The sequence below is a fragment of the Oncorhynchus nerka genome, linkage group LG6, assembly GCF_034236695.1.
Source record: "Oncorhynchus nerka isolate Pitt River linkage group LG6, Oner_Uvic_2.0, whole genome shotgun sequence".
NCBI lineage: Eukaryota > Metazoa > Chordata > Actinopteri > Salmoniformes > Salmonidae > Oncorhynchus > Oncorhynchus nerka.
Window position 1 is genome coordinate 30,426,158 of NC_088401.1, and position 20,663 is coordinate 30,446,820.

General features: G+C 42.4%; 1 protein-coding gene across 1 annotated transcript in view; it reads left to right on the forward strand.

Annotated features, from left to right (window-relative positions):
• Window positions 1-20,663, forward strand: part of LOC115130322 (cadherin-7-like) — a 118,989-nt gene that overhangs the window by 52,543 nt on the left and 45,783 nt on the right. Inside the window, exons 5-8 of the mRNA XM_029661347.2 lie at window positions 10,517-10,684; window positions 12,308-12,492; window positions 13,147-13,400; window positions 14,606-14,742. Coding sequence (XP_029517207.1) covers window positions 10,517-10,684; window positions 12,308-12,492; window positions 13,147-13,400; window positions 14,606-14,742 — 744 coding nt within the window. The remainder of the gene's footprint in view (window positions 1-10,516; window positions 10,685-12,307; window positions 12,493-13,146; window positions 13,401-14,605; window positions 14,743-20,663) is intronic.

Here is a 20,663-nt window from a genome sequence, read left to right on the forward strand (position 1 = left end):
GTATAACAGAGTCCATGACACTGGGTGGGCAAATAGCAACCAGCCAGTCCTCTGATTCAAAATGATACGTGTTTCAGGAAGTGCTTTCAAACTAGTAGACATTTGCAGCATTGTCAAGTCAAGCCATGCTGTGAAGCCTGGCACATTAGCCTGTGTGAGGAACAAGATTGATAGAGATTTGATTACTTGAATGCGTCCTCACAATGATCTTTAACAAAGTTAACGAAACCACTTCAACTCCGCATTAAGTCTCAAGTCGGAATTCGTGACATCAATACCAATCAGAGCGAGAGCCGACATTTGCTTAAGTAATGTTTAAGCAGCACGTCTGCCCATTACTCCGTCTGCATAGTTATTTCATAAGACTCCTCCAGTTCAAAGAATGGAGCCCACATGCTAATAGCAGCAAACTATAATGCATGTTTCATTAGCTAAGTAGGCTCTTTAAATCTTTAAGTGATCTTTCATATTGTTTTAAAGAGGTTCTGATTACTGAAGAGGTCACTGAAAGAAAAGTACTATTCAGGAGGTCCAATGGTGCTCTTTAACTTCCTGGAAAGCCAGATGCACTATGTGAAGGTCTTATGAAGAAAAACTTCCAAAAGGGCTAATTCGAGGCAGAAAGGAGTTGGAGCATTCAACAAAAAAGGTAGAGAATGATTCATGTTAGCATTAATCCATTGTTAATCCATTTCGACGTCAAGCTGAAGTTTTCCTCAGAGTTGATTTTTGTTGTTGTTCCTTTGTTTGCTGAAGCGCGAAGGCCCACCTGAACGCCAGACAAATCAAATCAAATCAAACTGTATTTGCCACATGCGCCGAATACAACAAGTGTAGACTTTACCGTGAAATGTTTACTTACAAGCCCTTAACCAACAGTGCAGTTCAAGAAGATATAAATATTTACCAAGTAGGCTAAAATAAAAAGTAATAATAAAATGCAACACAATAAGAATTACAATAACGAGGCTATATACAGGAGGAACCAGCACCGTCAGTGTACAGGGGTACAGGCTAGATGAGGTGAACAGCGAGTAGCAGCAGTGTAGAAGAGGACCATCCAGGACCTATTGTATAGGTCCTGGATGGCAGGAAGTTTGGCCCCAGTGATGTACTGGGCCGTTCGCACTACCCTCTGTAGCACCTTACGGTCAGATGCCGAGCAGTTGCTGTCAGGATGCTCTCGATGGTGCAGCTGTAGAACCTTTTGAGGATCTGGGGACCCATGCCAAATCTTTTCAGTCTCCTGAGGGGGAAAGGTTTTGAGACGGACTATGTGTCATTTTTTTGCATGATTCTGCGGTGAAGTTTTCTGTGAGAGAACTCCACAGGAGCCTTCTCTTTCTTGGAAATATTCATAAACCAAGTTGTTTACCAGGCTGGTCAATACTGTTATCAGTAAGTGTAAGAAGTTTTGAAATGGTACATTCTGTATAGCTTGGTGGTGCAGTCTCTTGCAATCAGTGTAGTGATATCACAAATGTCTTTTGAGGGACACCTTAACTTTAGCATATTTTAACCGAATTTGTATGCACTTTACATTTACAGACACGACATTGAGGAATACATATGGCAAAGCTGAATCATACAAATTGTGTCTGACGCAGGGGAAAATAAAATGGGCTTACATGCCAGGTTAAGAAAGAACATATGGAATAATTGGACATGTTCTTAGTTTGACAAGAATATGAATCCATTTAAATGCAGCTACCTGTGACAAAAAGGCCAAAGGTGAATACTGTTTCTATGTCTCTGTAAACCACTAATCACACTCATTTGTTGAAAAAGACTGTGCCTTAGTGAAAGGGTGACTTTGACAAAGTGCTTGAGTTGAAAGGCACTCATTAATCTCTAGCTACACAGCAACACTGCACCACCAGCGATTAAGGGGCTGAGGGGTAGTGGGCAGGGAGGTGGACAACGTCACGTGTGACCTGGACTTGGAGGGTTTGCATCCTGGCTCACTTTTGTCCAGCAAGTCCCTTTACTTGGCATCTTAATCCCAAATTGAATCCTCAAGGTGCCCTTGGGGGAAAAAAGTGGTTAACCCTGAATAGCTCCAATAACTTCCAAGCTGTAAATGTAATGTATAATGTGGACAAAATACATACTTTGCTGTGGGTGAGGGTGGCTTATTAAACATCCATTTTGTAATGTAGCTCAGGAAATAGCACACTTGAGTTTGAAGGTGAAAATCGAAAGGCGGTGCACTGCAATGCGTTAAGGGTGAGTGTTAATTGATGAAAGACTCAATGAATAAATGTAGCTATGAATGAGTGTCTGGTCTGTCTACTGTTTGTTATGATACTCATTATGCATTTTTGAATGGCATTAGTAGAAATGGACCATGACTAACAACGATTAATAATGCACTCCTCCCTGCACAACACTCACACGCAAGTACACACACACACACACACACACACACACACACACACACACACACATAGTTGCATACACCTTAGAGGCAGAGATGGGCACTCGAGCACATCAGCGATGCCAGCCATGTCTGCTTGCCTCAGACCTCCGTGTCCTCACTACGGGAGAGAGCAGAAAGGCCAGGCGTCTACGCGAGGATTAATTATGTTTAAAGGGGATATTTAAGACGGGCCTGCGTGCATTTCAATTTGACGTAGGCGCTACTTCTGCGATGACAGCGTTTAGAGCTTCACCGTCATCTCTTTCAGCTCCTCCGGTCATGAGGAAGGAGATCATTTCATTAAATGTAAAATGCTCAAATAAAGAAAAAGGCCAAGGCCAGTCTAGCTGCTCTCCACCTGTTCTTTCATCTCATTCTATGTCAGGGCTAAGATACCAGATACTGAGCCTGAGAGATGGTTCCGAAACCCGGTAATCCTGTTCTGATTAAGATATTGGCCTGGCCTTTTGGGAGCTTTCTACTGTGGGTGTTCTCTAATCTGTTCGAATCATGACACCCACACACGCACACGCAGACACACACACACACAGAATTGTGCATCACCTCAGGGAGATTTTGTACTATCCACTCCAGTGACTGGAGGACATTACAGCTCAGCGTAGATATAAATCTGGCCTCCCACCATTCTGCCAGGTAATGTACAATACAACCTGGCTCTATCTTTGGTATAATACTCAGAAAGAGATACCCTTGGCAAAAATCCTTTATCTCACCCCCGCACAGCAAAATTCGATTGGTAAATTGAACACTGTGGGTTTTCAATTTAACACTTTTGAAGTGTGTATATGACAACCAGCAAAAAGTGTTGAATTTACACTTTTCAAAGTGTTGCCCTTTTAACACAGATACTTTCCAACACCAGTGGCATTAAAATGTTACACAAACTCTGTGTTAAAGGTAATGGTGTTCCTTGTATTTAACACTTGTATTGCATTTTTACACTAGGTCAGTGTTAAAGGTGCGCTGGTATGGTGTTCACTGATACCTTCTCCAGCGTTAAAGCAACACTGAGATTGTTCAATTTAACACTGGTCAAATGTCTATATGGATCCACACTTTCAGTGTTAAATGAACACGTTGCTTAGTGTACAGCGTTATCAAACCAAGCTTTATTTTTACAGCACATTTCAGACATGGAATGCAACACAATGTGCTTCACAGAAAAACGAAGAAAATAAAAACATAAATATTTACTACACAACAAACATAAGAGGATAAAAAACAAAAGTAACGATAAAACTGAACGACTAAAAAAAGGAGTCTCTTATAAATATGTCCACAGTTTCGGCCCCCCTCAGGTTCAGTGGCAGGCTATATCAGAGGCATAGTAACAATGGCTGCCTCTCCATACCTCTTGTTTCTAGGCTTTGGGATGGTTAAAAGGCCAGTTCCAGAAGACCTGAGGGACCTACTGGGTACATAACTTAAAAGCATGTCTGACATGTATTGGGAAGCACAATCGTGGATTGATTTAAAAACCAATAGAAGAATCTTAAAATGTATTCTAAAACTCACAGGCAGCCAGTGCAGAGACATTAAAACCGGTGTAATAAGTGCTCTCCGCCTGGTCTTGGTCAGTACCCGTGCTGCAGCATTCTGTATGTTTTGCAGTAGACCAGTGGCTTTCTTGGGTAGTCGAGACAGGAGAGCATTACAGTAGTCAAGCCTAATTATAATAAAAGCATGGATGAGTCTCTCTGTATCAGCCTGAGAGAGAAATGGCCACACCTTGGTAATGTTCCTCAGCTGGTAAAAAGATATATTGGTCACATTCCTAATGTGTGATTCGAAATGGAGTTCAGAATCTAAAATAACACCTAGGTTTTTTACCTGGTGTTTTATCTTTATTGCCGTGAATTAAAATGTGAGGCCAGATTCTCTTTCTGTGTTTTGGCTCCAACAATAAATACCTCGGTCTTGCCTTGATTTAGCTGGAGGAAGTTGCAAGCCATCCAAGTATTTAAATCAATAATACAATAATACAGTAAACTAATAATTTATCCGTGGAGCTTAAATCCTCTGGTGACACAGAGAAGTAAAGATGTGTATTGGCTGCGTAGAAGTGAAAATCATTGCTGTGCTTTCCCATAATGCCTTTGGAGTAAATTGTAGAGTCACCACCCATTACCCTATTTGTTTAGTGACAGAGACTTGGTTGTTGCATTCATAAATGTTCAGTCCTGTGGCCTTCATAAAGTGAGCTCCTAAGAAAATATGTTATAAAAAAGTATAATATAACACAATATATAAAGCCTTATTATGAGAGCCTAGTTTTAACATAATTCAGTGGACTGAAGCGCGTAGTTTACAAGCAAAATCAGGCTTTCAATTTATTATACATTTAACTAGGCAAGTCAGTTAAGAACAAATTCTTATTTACAATAACAGCCTACCCCGGCCAAACCCGGACGACGCTGGGCCAATTGTGCTCTGCCCTTCAGGACTCCCAATCACAGCTGGATACAGCCTGGATTTGAACCAGTTACGCCTCTTGCACTGAGATGCAGTGCCTTAGACTGCTGAACCACTCAGAAGTCCAAAGTCACATAATTATTTCAAGTCACATTATGCTGGCTTGCAAAGTGATGTGAAAATATGCTGGGAAATATGATATTGAGGGGCTTGGTTTTGGTATAACACTGGTTATTAACGCCAACAATGGGGTTATTTTACACTATTGAGTGTTAATTTAAAACTTACAGAGTTAGTTTAGCACCTGAATCAACACTAGAAATGTTGCACTGAAACTAGCTGCCATTCACTCCATTCATAAAGTAACACCACATCAACACCAAAACTGCTTACACCAGGATATGAACACTGGCGATTTTGCTGTGTGAGATGTCTGGAGCATTTGACATGTATGACATTTTTCATATGCAGTAGCACCCCCCCCCCCCCCCCCCCAAAAAAAAACAATAATAATTTGTTTTTACAATGTAACAGTAATATTACTGAAGATGAGTCACAGTTATCTACATCTCGTAATGTTACATAATTGTTTAATGTTATACCACACAGACCACCAAGATATGGGAAATTTACAGTATCACGTATAGTCAAGGTGGAGAATGATGCCCAGGAGACCTCAGCCGATAGCAGTTCAATCTGTGTATCTTTCACAGTTTGAGTGAGCTAAATTGTTATTGAAATACCTATCTGTGCTCTGGATTGGAATCTTTCAAAAGATAAGTTTGATGTAGAGAATATTTGTAAGGTGGCTTTTCATGAACAAACTAAAAGGCAACAACCTCTCTAGGAGATTGTACTATTCCCAGTGTATATGGTCTTTTCCCCCTCTTGCATCTTACATGGATCAATTGGGTGTAGGTGGACCCCCGGAGGTTGAGGAAATCACACCACTCTTATTTAAGTTTCCATCGCCTTCATCATTACCTTTCATAGCCACACGGATGGTAGGCCAGAGGGTTTCCTATCCTAGCAAAGTGCTCCAGTCCCCACACTTTTATTTCCTCCTCCCAAGACGAATGTCAAGGATCCCTGTCTTTTTGCAGGGAGAGTGGCCTACCCCTCTGCCTCCAGCACTGGGGAGAGGGAGACAGCGAGATAAATGTGCGGCGGCTACAATGCGTCTGCTTCGGCAGCACCGGAGGCGGAGGGAGTCACGGTGCGATGCCGATGTGGGGCCATGCCGCGATAGCGACAGAAGGATTTTAATCATCGCCTCTCCCCAGGAATGACACGGGTGCAGCACAACAGAGATATAGAGCGAGGGGGGCTGGCACCCAGCAGACAAACAACAGCCTGGCGACATAGCCGTGCGGATTAGCACTGTCGCTCTGTGAGAAATATGTGTGCTGCTGGCCAGGCGGGCGGCAGGCGTCGGGAGGAGAAAACACATTGCATTTTTTTTTTACCCCCACATGCTGGAATAAGGATTCATGGCATCATTAACCACAGCCTATATCTCTTGGGCACCAATGCACAGAGCTGATATTAAATAAGTATATCAATTGTATGTGAAGCCTATCTTTGTTTAGTGAGATTATTCACTTGGTTTACCGCTGGCTGCACACACTTAACATATTTTCTTACGGGCTACATTTCAAGTTTTTGGGGTAAGCCATTGTTGTTGTTGTAGCTGTTGTTGTTGTTTGAATGTAGCCATTAGCCAACTTTTTCGAACAGACAACTTCTTCTTTTCCAGAATTCTTTAAGACGGTTTTGTTCTTTCAAGTTAGAACTTTATTGTTTTCTGTCTCTGTGGTGGTAGTGATAGATAGAGTTGGAGAGAACAGGGAAAGTTTTGTTTGTTTTGTACCTAGCCTGGTTTGAGGGACCTCTGTTGGATTGAAGGCTTGAAGCAAGCTCTCTGATGCATGTCAGCAAACAGGGTTCACAGGTGTCACAACAGCTGACACTGGGGCACTGTTGATGCTCTTTAATTGGCTACAAGGTTACACAGTGGGGGAAACTAGCAGCAAACCCGATGAATCTATGAATAGATGGATGGATGAATGGATGGAGGAAAGGGGGATACAGCTAGGGAACAGGAGAAGATGGATGTATCCAATCCACACATCCACACATACAGTAGCTCCATAGACAGATGCTTTGACAAACATGAAGGCATCAGGCGTTAAAAATAAACCAGCTTCTCGACTGACATGTTCTGACTCCTCGTCTTAAACTGGGAACCAAAGCATTGACTAAGAGGCAGCTGTGGTTTTCTCCCAGTAGGAAAACTTCACCCACTATTCATTCGTTTGTGCTACGACTTGACTTTATTGACCATCATTATGTTGTGGCGAGAGCATGGCAGAGGCCTCAGATAAAGAGGTGGACGGCGTCGTAAAATGTTGCTAATTGAGTCGCTTACATCGACTGGGCCAATAACAGACTATCTGATTTGTAAGTATAACAAATGTTCAGGCAGTTGGTCTAAATACCTTGAAACACTGTTTTTCCTCGGCGAAACCAGGCTTCATTTGTGAGATGTATGCATCTTTTTGTCAAGTCTTCAGGCTGCGTTCACTATGTTGCTGTGAGAGTGTGTATGATTGTGGGTGGTCATCAGGTGTAGGGGTGGATACACAGGTACATTCCAATGACAATAGCAATAATGTCCTATTCTTTACAATAGAGTCCAGTGGACCTCTCTATGCAATATCTGGATTTTTAGGAAAACATGTCTTCAAACCAATGCATATGTAATTACTCGACTTAACCTGAATTTGGGAGGGAAAGAGAGAGAAAGTTTAGTTTCCCATTAAGTCAACTACAAATTTATTTGCACGATTTAACCAAATCAATGCATGTGAAATGCATGTGAAAAAGGTCATTCAAATAACCAAATTCAACCTAGCTAATTTCCGATTTATACGAAATTGTATGACTACAGAGGTAGCAAAACTGTACTTCAAATCTATGATACTCCCCCACTTAACATACTGCTTGACTAGTTGGGCCCAAGCTTGCTGTACAACATTAAGACCTATTCAGTCTGTCTACAAAGTGCTTGATAGGAAGCCCAATAGCCATCATCACTGTTACATCCTCAGAAAGCATGAGCTCCTGAGTTGGGATAATCTTGTGCAATACACCGACGCATGTCTTGTATTCAAGATCCTAAATGGCCTGCCCCCCCCAGTCAGTATTTTGTTAAACAGAAAACCCCAACATATGGCAGCAGATTCACAAGGTCTGCCATGAGAGGTGACTGTATAGTTCCCTTAAGGAAAAGCACCTTTAGTAAATCCGTTTTCTCTGTGAGAGCTTCCCATGTCTGGAATACATTGCCATCAGACACACATAATTGCACCGCATATCACACTTTCACAAAATGCTTGAAGACATGGCTAAAGGTCAATCAGATTTGTGAACATGGTCCCTAGCTGTGTGTTGTCGCTTTCCATGTTATCTGTTGTCTGTAGCTTGTGAGGTGTGGAAACACTTTGTTGCATTTATGAATTTTGTCTTGCTGCTTTTTGTTCTATGTTGCTATGTCTGTATGCTACATCTTGCTTGTCCTATGTTGCTCTGTCTGTATGCTATGTCTTGCTTGTCCTATGTTGCTATTGTCTATATTGTAATTGTTTTTAACAACCTGCCCAGGGACTGCGGTTGAAAATTAGCCGGCTGGCTAAAACCGGCACTTTTACTGAAATGTTGATTAATGTGCACTGTCCCTGTAAAAATAAAATAAACTCAATCTCAAACTCAATGTTTGGATCATACATGGCAAGAATCTGTGCCTAGTTCTTGAGTAGTTATGATCAAATTTTGTCCAGAACACACAGATACCGTTTTTTCAACGTTTTTTTGTCATCCTCTGGTCTTCTATTTTATTAAGGTCTCTTAAGGTCAAGTCCCCTGAGATGTGCTTGTGTGAATTATAAATGTCTCGCATATCCCATTGATATCAATGTTTGATTAAGTGGGAGTTTGATTCAGCCCATAACCACTCTGTTTGATTATTTAATATTCACCATAGTCTAATTAAAAACTCATATTTCGGGAATGAAAACTGAAGAGGGGTTGAAAAGGCTACCCAGTTTTTCTTATTTTTTGTAAGAGTCACAGTGTATCACACTTACATGACAAATGCAATGTATCTTGACTTAACAGATTGCAATAAACCAAACTTAACTCAGGCTGACTTCATCCCCAAGATTATTTGATTAGTTAATTCTGTATCAAGCTCAAAGAGAGAGACTTAGGGGCTATTCTCATTGACAAACATTTAAGGAGACGCAGCGTGACGATATTTCAAATGACATACAGTATGTACATACTCTTCAATTTACATTACATACTTGCCTTACTGTACCTTTCGTTGTGGATGGAAATGTGACATTCTTGCTCTGCAGCTCCAAATGTACTGTAAATATCAGCATCACAGTAGCCAATGACTAGTCAGTAAGCTTGAAAAACTCAAATGAAACCTTTCCACTAAAACATATTAGCTAGATGTTAGGTTTATGTTCTCGATCATACACGCATTAAGTGTAGCTTGCATGACAAAAACACAGCTAGCTAGCTATGCCAGCTAATAACACGAGCATATCAAACATGAAAGTTTTACCCCTCTCATAGAAAGTTTACCCCTCTCAAGACGTGACAAATACGTATGTTTACATTACAGTAATATCTCTCAAGAATCGATACCTCTCGAGAATTAATACCTCTCGAGAATCTCTCAAAATTCTCCTTAATTCTCATTAATGAAAAAAAAACTTAGAGAGCAAGCAAACCTACGTGATCCAAACTGTTTTTCTCGGCTTCCTGAGCTAGCTACTTAATGAGTAATCTTCCATGTTCCGTAGGAATCCCCAATAAGTGCCTTTTAATTTTTTATTCTGAGCTGTAAGTCATTAACCATGAATGCAACAGTAATTGCCTTATAATAATTAGGACTTTTTGCCATTAAAGATTTGTGGTAATTTTGTGGGATTATTACGATTTTCATCTTTAGAGTCAGGAGATAAAATGCTGATTTCCATTTCATAAGTTGGTGTATTCTTTCAAAAGCAATTACCATTAAGCAACTGCATAGGGCCACAGGCCTTTGCTATAGATAACATTTTTCTCAGCACCTACAGAGATATAGTGTATAAAGTTGACCATAGAAGTGTTTTCACTTTAGTGTTAGGATTGAACACAAAAGGTTAAGATTGTTTGACACTTTAAGTCCATGTTTCTTCTCACAAAAGGGAACCATCAACAGGTGCAGCAGTGCCAATAACCCAGATAAACAAGTGCATAACAACTTATTTTCAAGCAAGAGTTAGGCATCTTTGGAGGCATTTGCTTTTTTTCTCTGCTCCTGTCATCCCTCTCTCCCTCTCCTCACCTGTCATCTCTCTCTCTCTCTCTCTCTCTCTCTCTCTCTCTCTCATCAAGCTTTCTTTCTCGATTACTCTCTACTCCTGTTATCCCTCAATCTCCTCTCATGTCCCGCCTCTCTATCCACTCTTGTCATCCCCTGCAATCTATCTATCTCTCTCTCTCTCTCCTCTTCCATCATCCCCTCTCCCTTTTCACTCTTATCTTCTACTCTTATCATCCCTTTCTCTTCTTTCCTGTCATCCCTTTCTCTTTCTCTCTCATCTCCAGGCGTCGTCCGGACGGCACTGCCCAACATGGACCGAGAGGTGAAGGACCAGTACGTGTTGGTCATCCAGGCTAAAGACATGGTGGGCCAGATGGGCGGCCTCTCCGGCACCACCTCTGTCACGGTCACCCTCACTGATGTCAATGACAACCCGCCACGCTTCTCTCGTAGTAAGAGTCCTATATGCTTTGTTCGTCACGACATGCCCTCTATCTATTTCCCTCAGACAAAGCCCTAAACCCCTCCATTCACTGTCATTGCAGTCTCACTATGGTGGAGGTTTGACATAAATCTCTGCAATCACTCTCGTTCACAATGGCAGACGCGTACAGTAGGGGAGAAAGCTTTGGGTGAAAATGCTTGATATTGCAGATTCATTCAACTACAGTACCCCTTTCAAGCGTATGCGTGATTTTGCTGTTTGTCGTGGGTTCACTGCCCCTTTCTGACTAATGGTCAAAGACTTCAAATGCAGTTTGCCCTAGAAGGTATAAACCTTTCTCCCGCTCCCCTCACTCCACATCAGAGTTGAGGGATTTCTGCAAACATGGATACCAGGATCAATCAGGCTCCATTTTTTTTGTCATCAGCCTATTTCACGGCGCGCTAATGGGTTCCTGGCCAGGCGTTGGGATTCAAAGGCATGAGGTGCTTCTCATGATAATCTGTGGCCCTGGCAATTGCTTTACCGCTGATAGTCCCTCCGACCACCGCTGCCTAGGCTGTTACACTCACTGCTGGACTGCCATGAAGTCAAGTCAATTTGCTGGAACCCGGAGGGGGGGGGGCAGGTTCAAGTTTGCACAACAAATCGTCAATGCCGCTTTAACCCAGCGCTGTTTTTCTGCGTGTGCTGGGAAGAAAGATGCTTTGGGACCAGGTTGGGTGTGAAGTCCCACCCCCCACCCCATCTGTATCCCCCCCACCTCCCACCCAAGGTCATGGGTCAGAATCAATAGAGTATGACAGAGCACCACAGCTGATAGTCTAGAAGCACTAGCCCTTGGAGGAGAGAAGAGGAGGGAAGTGAAGGCTGGAGGCACAAGGACAGAGAGGAGGGGCGGTTACCAGGGGGCAAAGAGGGGCATACACAGTACGAAGGGAGGGGAAGAAAGGCATTTTTGGGGGTCTTCCACAGCGAATTAAAAAGCCATTACAAAGATTACACAGCGGCAAACAATGTCAAGCAGATTAGCATTTGGAGCGCGATGTCGGGAACCACTGGGGTGAGAAACACGGAAAGATCTGGTAATGAGCTCCGTCATGGTGATTGGGGAGATTATGATTATTTATATGATTCCCTCCTTTTTTTCTTATGAGAGTGCTTTATGTCAGGGAGGTGCAGACAAAGACACCGGGAGCACAATGGAAGAGTTTGCTTGTAATAGAATCTTCCAGTGAACATTTCATCCCACCGAAGCATATTCCGCAGGTTCTCCCATTCACTTTGGTCAAGAGATATTCTGTTTCATGTAGAGTGGAGTGGTCAGAATACGTAATACATTTTCATATGAATACAAAACAACTCCATTGTTATAAAAATGTTAAGGTTCAATAAAAAATATATTTGCCATCTCCACCATAAATGTCTTGAATGTAAAACTAGTCATTTAATATTATTGTCACTATTTCCTCATATATTTGGATAAAACTCATCCTGGACCATTAATTTGTAGTGTGACCACTCGTTGTGAGAGAGGGAACTCAAAGGCAACTGTCGTGCACTATGAATCTGAGCGGCTAAGGAGTAAGAAAACCACCTCATCTCTAACTACTACTTCTCTTTCCTCCAGAGAACTATCAGTACATGGTGCTGGAGTCCTTGCCCGTGGCGTCCGTGGTGGCCAGGGTCAAGGCTCTGGACAATGACATAGGCCCCAATGCAGAGATGGAGTATAGGATCATGGAGGACGGACCTGGGGTGTTCAACATCACTACAGACGAGGACACGCAAGAGGGCGTCATCATCCTTCAAAAGGTACACATGCTGTATCCTAATAGGCTGTGGCCCCAAGCCAGCTTTGTCACAGGGTCCAATCTGATCTTTTGTTTGTTTTCGCCGTCACCGATCATAGACGAGTGCCACAGAGTGGAAAGTCATGCAGACAATAAACACAGACAATAAATGTGTCACATCAATGGCCCTCCTATATTATAGGGCTACAACTGTGCGCCCAATAAGCCAAACAGATGACAACATATCTTCTAAACACCATTATTTAGAAATGCCTTTCACTGTGATGTGTTGTGTGCCTTTTCTCACAATCAATAGTTTGCTTTCACACTACACAGTAAGTCAATATAAAACGTCTGGATGAAAAATATATTTGTGATAGAGAGTCTGATTATGTGCAAGATTGCATAGGGTCGTTGGACTCTAGCGCCAGCATTTCTTCAATCTACTGGTGTAGCGCAAGGCCATGTTGCCATGAGCGACGCACATACAAATATCTTTATGGCTTTGCCCTCGCCATTTACAGCAAATGTGGCCAGTGCAGTGTGCTTAGAATCCAGCCAATTAGGATGGGCTCCACCTTGACCGGAAGGTTACTGTCAATTTCTTTTTTAAGAAATGTGAAAAAGCTTTTAATTTAAATGTTTGTATGGTCTGTTTACTTTATATTTGTCTCAGCCTTTAGACTTTGAGACCAAGAACAGCTTTAACCTGCGAATCGAAGCCACCAATCGGAATATCGACCCTGCGTTTGTGCACCTGGGTTCGTTCAGCGACACCACGTCGGTCAAGGTGACGGTGGAGGACGTGAACGAGCCGCCTGTGTTCTCCACACAGCTTAGCAAGATGGTGGTCTCCGAGGACGCCAGAGTGGGCATCTCCATCGGGAGGGTCTCCGCTCACGACCCTGAATCCTCCAACAGTGCCATCAGGTAGAACCCAGCTCTCCAGTTATTGTATGCCATTACAGGCAGTTCCTCTGTTGTCCCAGCCATTTTCTCAAGTGGCCCCTGTTTCTTCAAATAACTTCGCCCCCATGCAACAGAGTGGCGAATTCAAGCCATATAACCCATTTCTTTCAGCATGTTGCCACAGCAGGTTGACAGGAGGACCAAACACCTTTTGAGCAATACTGTAAATACACGTTCACGTTCCAGTGCCTCAATAGCACCTCACTGACAGAGTTCTAAACTCCCTCTGTGACTGTGCGACATGCACTGAAGCCAGATGTCGTGCGTTCGAGGGACTGCAACATTTGTAAAAGTGAAATGCCATCTAAAATGAGCAAAGGGCATTCCCCCAGGAGGGTCAACAGTTTGTACCCGCTCCATTGCATTTATAACACAACACAACCACTCAGAAAGGCAATCTGCCCCATGTCACTCATGAGACTCCCTCTCATTACGCATTAATTGAAAATAAAAGTGTTGTGTGGTAGTATTCATGCTCGGGGCGTTAGGATTGTTAGTAATCTTAATCAGAAAATCTAATTACACCGCCATTGTGGGTGTAAATTGCCTCTTTTTGCTGCTGTGGAGGCTTTCAGCGTCTGCAATAATATGGCCCTACCTCTGTTGAAATTAGAATTATTGTGGAACTAATGCAGCCACAAGAGTCAAATTACATTGAATAATACCCTTTGGATACCAGCTAATTGAAGTTGTCTTTTTTTCCAGAAATATAAGCTGCTGTATAGAAATTGATAGTGTTTGTTCTGTGTTCAGCATTAATGTATTGCTGTCCAATTTCACATTTCTACCTTAAAAAACTTTGATTAAGAGCAGTTCTCGTCAAAATCTAAAGGTTACAGAAACCTCTCATTCATAGTTCAACATCATGATCGTTTAATCTAGCGTTAAAAATTGATAAGAAAATGGCAAAATTGCACTTGTTGACACAGCTCAATAATGTTCTATGCCAATGTACTAAAACCAGATGCACTTTAAAATAGTTAATTTGACAACTTTGGAAGGTGGAAAGTTCTTATTCCTTCAGAAATGTTTAAAGAGAGAAATTATTACATGTAAAATCCTTAGAACTTTCTTCAAAAGGAAAATACTTTATCATAGCTACGTGTCTGACTGTGTGTCTGTCATTCTGCCTGTCTGCCTGCCTGCCTCTGTCTATCTGTCTCCAGGTACTCCATAGACAGAAACACAGACCTGGAGCGTTTCTTCAACGTGGATGCTCTGAGTGGGGTCATAAGCACAGCCAAACCCCTGGATCGAGAGGTCAACTCTGTCCACAACCTCACTATCCTTGCCATGGAAAGCCGTAAGTACATGTGCGCGCGCACACACACACACACACACACACACACACACACACACACACACACACACACACACACACACGTCTGACTAGTTCGTTTTATGAAGGCCCTGCATAAAGTATTGTTGTCCTTTCTATCTTGTGATGTAGCCAACCCTCCCCCATATTCAACACCCCACAATGCCACTGCTTCGTCATGACTGCATTAACGTGACGAAGCGTGTGGGACGCGGCGGGGTTGTCAGGGGAATCTTAATTCTGACGTAAGGTGGGCGCTTTCGACCTCCGGGTCTCCGTGAGTCGCGGCATGTGAGTGGCAAGCTGCTAACTAAGGGCAGGCGCAGGTGAATTATGCTCATGTGATGTGGGGGAGAAGAGGAGAGAAAAGAGAGGTGCCGGAGTGCCTTTGAGACGTCCTTCCATGGCTTTAAGGACAAAGAGGCCCTCGCATTCCCCCCCTTATGTGTCTTTTTGTTGAGCAAAACTTTTTGTGGAAGGTACTACGCAGCGCACATACTCCATCGGGCGCTCAATGTCGTCAAGATACTGTACGTCGAGTTTCCTGGTAGGCCTATTTGGTGGGGAAACTGTGAAGCCAGCTCTTTAGCCTATTGCCTGTTTCGTTTGAGTATTTTATTAATGCCCCAGGGCAGTGATTGGGACACTGCCCTGTGTAGGGTGCCGTCTTTCGGATGGGACGTTAAACGGGTGTCCTGACTCTCTAAGGTCATTAAAGATCCCATGGCACTTATCCTAAGAGTAGGGGTGATAACCCCGGTGTCCTGGCTAAATTCCCAGTCTGGCCCTCAAACCATCATGGTCACCTAATAATCCCCAGTTTACAATTGGCTCATTCATCCCCCTCCTCTCCCCTGTAACTATTCCCCAGGTCGTTGCTGTAAATGAGAACGTGTTCTCAGTCAACTTACCTGGTAAAATAACGGATAAATTCAATTCAATTAAAGTGTGAAACAATGTTGTATCAGTTTGCTGCTTTTCATTAATTTATGCATAGTTGTTCTTTATATGGCCTTAAAAAACTGTTTTCTTTTGGCCAGAATATTATCTATAGGCAATTGCATATTGAATTTTTATCAGTTAAAAAAATAGAAAAAAATGGATCTGGTAAAATGCAGACATTTGGACGTTTCAATTAAAAAATATACTTTTTCACCTGATTATAGAAACTGAAACATTGTGATTTTAGAGACAGAAAGTAACAGCCTATGATTAAAGGGTTAGTCTATACTGAGCTCTCACCATCATCATCATTATTCATATCATTCCAGTTCAATCATGTCACAATTATCAGATTTGGTATTGACATGAGTGAGCAGGCTTTCCGAGTGAGTAGACACATGGGCAGGCCTACCAACGAAAAACGTCTGAAAACAAAAATGTTATGATATTTGGACCACAGAAATCCCATGTTGATATAAATAAAGTGTCTGCCTTTTTTGCCTACATTTATATAGAACAACATCACAAAATCCATTTGGCCTACGTCTTTTTTTAATTTTGTCTCAATTATGATGCAGAAAATGTTGGTTATTTCAAAAGAACTGAATACAATATTTTGAATTGACTGTTTATAGGCTATTATAGTACAGATCTATCCAAGGTTCAACTTTAAGACAAGGGCATCTTAAAAACAATCTGTATTTGTCCATTTCTCCCATAGTTCCTATTTTCAATAATAAGACTTCTATAAGACTTATAGAATATTTAAATCATACATGACCTTAAGTACATTTAAATCATTTTCACCTCTTTTTTTTATTTTTTATTTTGTATTTTTTTATTTTACCCCTTTTTCTCCCCAATTTCGTGGTTTCTCCCCAACAGCTACTATCTTGTCTCATCTCTACAACTCCCGTACGGGCTCGGGAGAGACGAAGGTTGAAAGTCATGCGTCCTCCAATACACAACCAAACCAAGCCGCACTGCTTCTTAACACAGTGCGCATCCAACCCAGAAGCCAGCCGCACCAATGTGTCGGAGGAAACACCTGGCAACCTTGGTTAGCGCGCACTGCGCCCGGCCCACCACAGGAGTCGCTGATGCGCGATGAGACAAGGACATCCCTACTGCCCCTCCGTAACCCGGACGACGCTAGGCCAATTGTGCATCGCCCCACGGACCTCCCGGTTGCGGCCGGTTATGACAGAGTCTGGGCGCGAACCCAGAGTCTCAGTCTCTCTTAACGGGAGTCCCCAATTTTCAACATTGGAATGTGATAACATTGGAATGTGGTAAAGTGCTGCCCTTCCTAGCTGGCGAGGACACTCAGGTGAAGCCATTGAATAAAATAAATTACAATGAAATAAAGCTTTTTAGCTTTTGAACCTGTTTTAAAAATAAAAATGTATAATCGCCACTATCCTTTTTCTAATGTATGTGTCACGCCCTGGCCATAGAGAGGTTTTTATTCTCTATTTTGGTTAGGCCAGGGTAAGACTAGGGTGGGCATTCTAGTTTCTTTATTTCTATGTTTTGTCCGGGTATGTTTCTCAATCAGGGACAGCTGTCTATCGTTGTCTCTGATTGGGAATCATACTTAGGCAGCCTTTTTCCCACCTGTGTTTTGTGGGTAGTTGTTTTCTGTATAGTTCATGCACCTTACAGAACTGTTTCGGGTTTTCCGCTTTGTTATTTTGTTCAAGTGTTTTGACTAATAAAGAATCATGAATACTTACCACGCTGCGTTTTGGTCCGATCCTCATTACGGCAAGAGCTGTGACAGTATGAGACATCAAAACATTCCAGATAAACCTCTCCTGCTATCACAACAGCTGTTCACTTTACTGTCATTTGGAAAATCATTTGAAAAATCAGCTGATGATTGTTGAAACAGGGTTCAAGTTCAATGTCAGTTCCCACTTGCTTCAAGATGTTAACAATTGTTCCTGTACACCAGAAAACGTAACTAACTGAACTAAACTAAACTATCGCACCGTATCACTCACTTCTGTCATCAGGAAGAAGTTTGAGAGGCTAATAAAGGATCATATCACCTCCATCTTACCTGAAACCCTAGATCCACTACAATTGGAATACCGCCCCATCAGATCCACAGATGACACAATCGCCATCGCACCGCACACTGTCCTATCCCATCTGGACAAGAAGAATACCCATGTAAGAATGCTGTTCATCGACGATAGCTCAGCCTTCAACACCATACTGCCCTCCAAGCTCATTACTAAGTTTGGGGCCCTGGGTCTGAACCCCATCCTGTGCAACTGGGTCCTGGACTTCCTGACTGGCTGACCCCAAGTGGTAAAGCCCTCTACTGTACTCCCTGATCACAGATGACTGTGTTCCAGGAAGAAAAAAAAAAAAACTCTCCCTCAAAGTCCACAAAATTAAGGTGCTGATAGTGGACTTCAGGAGACAGCAGGAGGAAGCATGCATCCATGCACATCGACGGGACCGCAGTGTAGAAGGTGAAAAGCTTCAAGTTTCTCGGCGTGCACATCACTGACAACCTGAAATGGTCCACAAAGACTATTCAACCTCAGAAGGCTGAAGAAATTCAGAAGAAGACCTCTAAGACCTCCCAAGTGGTGCAGCGGTCTAAGGCACTGCATCTCCATGCTAGAGGCGTCACTAGAGACCCTGGTTAGATTCCAGGCTGTATCACAACCGGCCATGATTGGGAGCCCCATAGGACGATCCAGCGTCATCCTAGTTAGTGTTTTCCTGGCGTAGGCCATCATTGTAAATAAGAATGTGTTCTTAACTGGCTTGCCTAGTTAAATCAAGGTTAAATAAATAAAAATAAAATACCCTCACAATCTTCTACCGTTGCACCATTGAGAGCATCCTACTGGGCTGTATCACCGCCTGGTTCAGGAACTGCACTGGTCGAAAACCGCAGGGCTCTCCAGAGGATAGTGTGGTCAGTCCAACGCATCACTGGGGGCACACCGCCTGCCCTGCAGGACATCTACAGCACCCAGTGTCACAGGAAGGACAAGAAGATCAGCAACCCGAACCACGGCCTGTTCACCCCGCTACCATCTAGAAGGCGGAGACAGGTCAGATGCATCAAATTTGGGACCGAAAAACAGCTTCAAGCCATCAGACTATTAAATAGTCACCACTAGCTGGCCTCTGCCCAGTACCCTGCCCTCAACTTTAGTCGTTGTTACTAGCCGGCAAACACACTGTACTCAACCCTGCACCTTAGAGAGTCATTGAACACTGGTCACTTTAATAATGTTTACATACTGCTTTACCCACTTCATATGTATTTACTGAATTCTAGTCAAGGCTCATCCTATACTTTATAACTACTGCTGTTCACACGTTGTATATTCATATACTGTCCATAATGTCTATAAACACCATCATGTACGTTGAAGTCGGAAGTTTACATACACCTTTGTCAAATACATTTAAACTCAGTTTTTCACACTTCCTGACATATAATCCTAGTAAAGATTCCCTGTCTTAGGTCAGTTAGGATCACCACTTTATTTTAAGAATGTGAAATGTCAGAATAATAGGAGCGAGAATGATTTATTTCAGCTTTTATTTATTTCATCACATTCCCAGTGGGTCAGAAGTTTACATACACTCAAATAATATTTGGTAGCATCGCCTTTAAATTGTTTAACTTGGGTCAAATGTTTCGGGTAGCCTTCCACAAGCTTCCCCCAATAAGTTGGGTGAATTTTGGCCCATTCCTCCTGACAGAGCTGGTGTAACTGAGTCAGGTTTGTAGGCCTTCTTGCTCACGCACACTTTTTCAGTTCTGCCCACAAATGTTCTATAGGATTGAGGTCAGGGCTTTGTGATGGTCCCTCCAATACCTTAACTTTGTTGTCCTTAAGCCATTTTGCCACAACTTTGGAAGTATGCTTGTTCAATGTTCATTTGGAAGACCCATTTGTGACCAAGCTTTAACTTCCTTGCTGATGTCTTGAGATGTTGCATCATATAACATGATGCTGCCACCCCGTGCTTTATGGTTGGGATGGTGTTCTTCGGCTTTTTCCTCCAAACATAACAATGGTCATTATGGCCAAACAGTTCTATTTTTGTTTCATCAGACCAAAGGACATTTCTCCAAAAAGTACAATTTTTTCCTAATGTGCAATTGCAAACCGTTGTCTGGCTTTTTTTATGGCGGTTTTGGAGCAGTGGCTTTTTCCTTGCTGAGCGGCCTTTGAGGTTATGACGATATAGGACTTGTTTTACTGTGGATATAGATACTTTTGTACCTGTTTCCTCCAGCATATTCACAAGGACCTTTGCTGTTGTTCTGGGATTGATTTGCAGTTTTCGTACCAAAATGTGTTAATCTCTAGGAGACAGAAGGCGTCTCCTTCCTGAGCGGTATGACGGCTGCGTAGTCCCATGGTGTTTATTATACTTACGTACTATTGTTTGTACAGATGAATGTGGTACCTTCAGGCATTTGGAAATTGCTCCCAAGGATGAACCAATTTTTTTCTGAGGTCTTGGCTGATTTCTTTTGATTTTCCCATGATGTCAAGCAAAGAGGCGCTGAGTTTGAAGGTAGACCTTGAAATACATCCACAGGTACTAAAATAATGTAAATTAGCCTATCAGAAGCTTCTAAATAAATGCCATAATTTTCTGGCATTTTCCAAGTTGTATAAAGGCACAGTCAATTTAGTGTATGTAAACTTCTGAGCCACTGGAATTGTGATACAGTGAAATAATCTGTCTCTAAACAATTGTTGGAAAAATGACTTGTGTCATGCACAAAGTAGATGTCCTAACCGACATGCCAAAACTATGGTTTGTTCACAAGAAATGTGTGGAGTGGTTGAAAAATGAGTTTTAATGGCTCCAACCTAAGTGTATGTAAACTTCTGACTTCAACTGTACATATATAGCACAAGTCAAAAGTTTGGACACACATACTCATTCAAGGGTTTTCCTTTATTTGT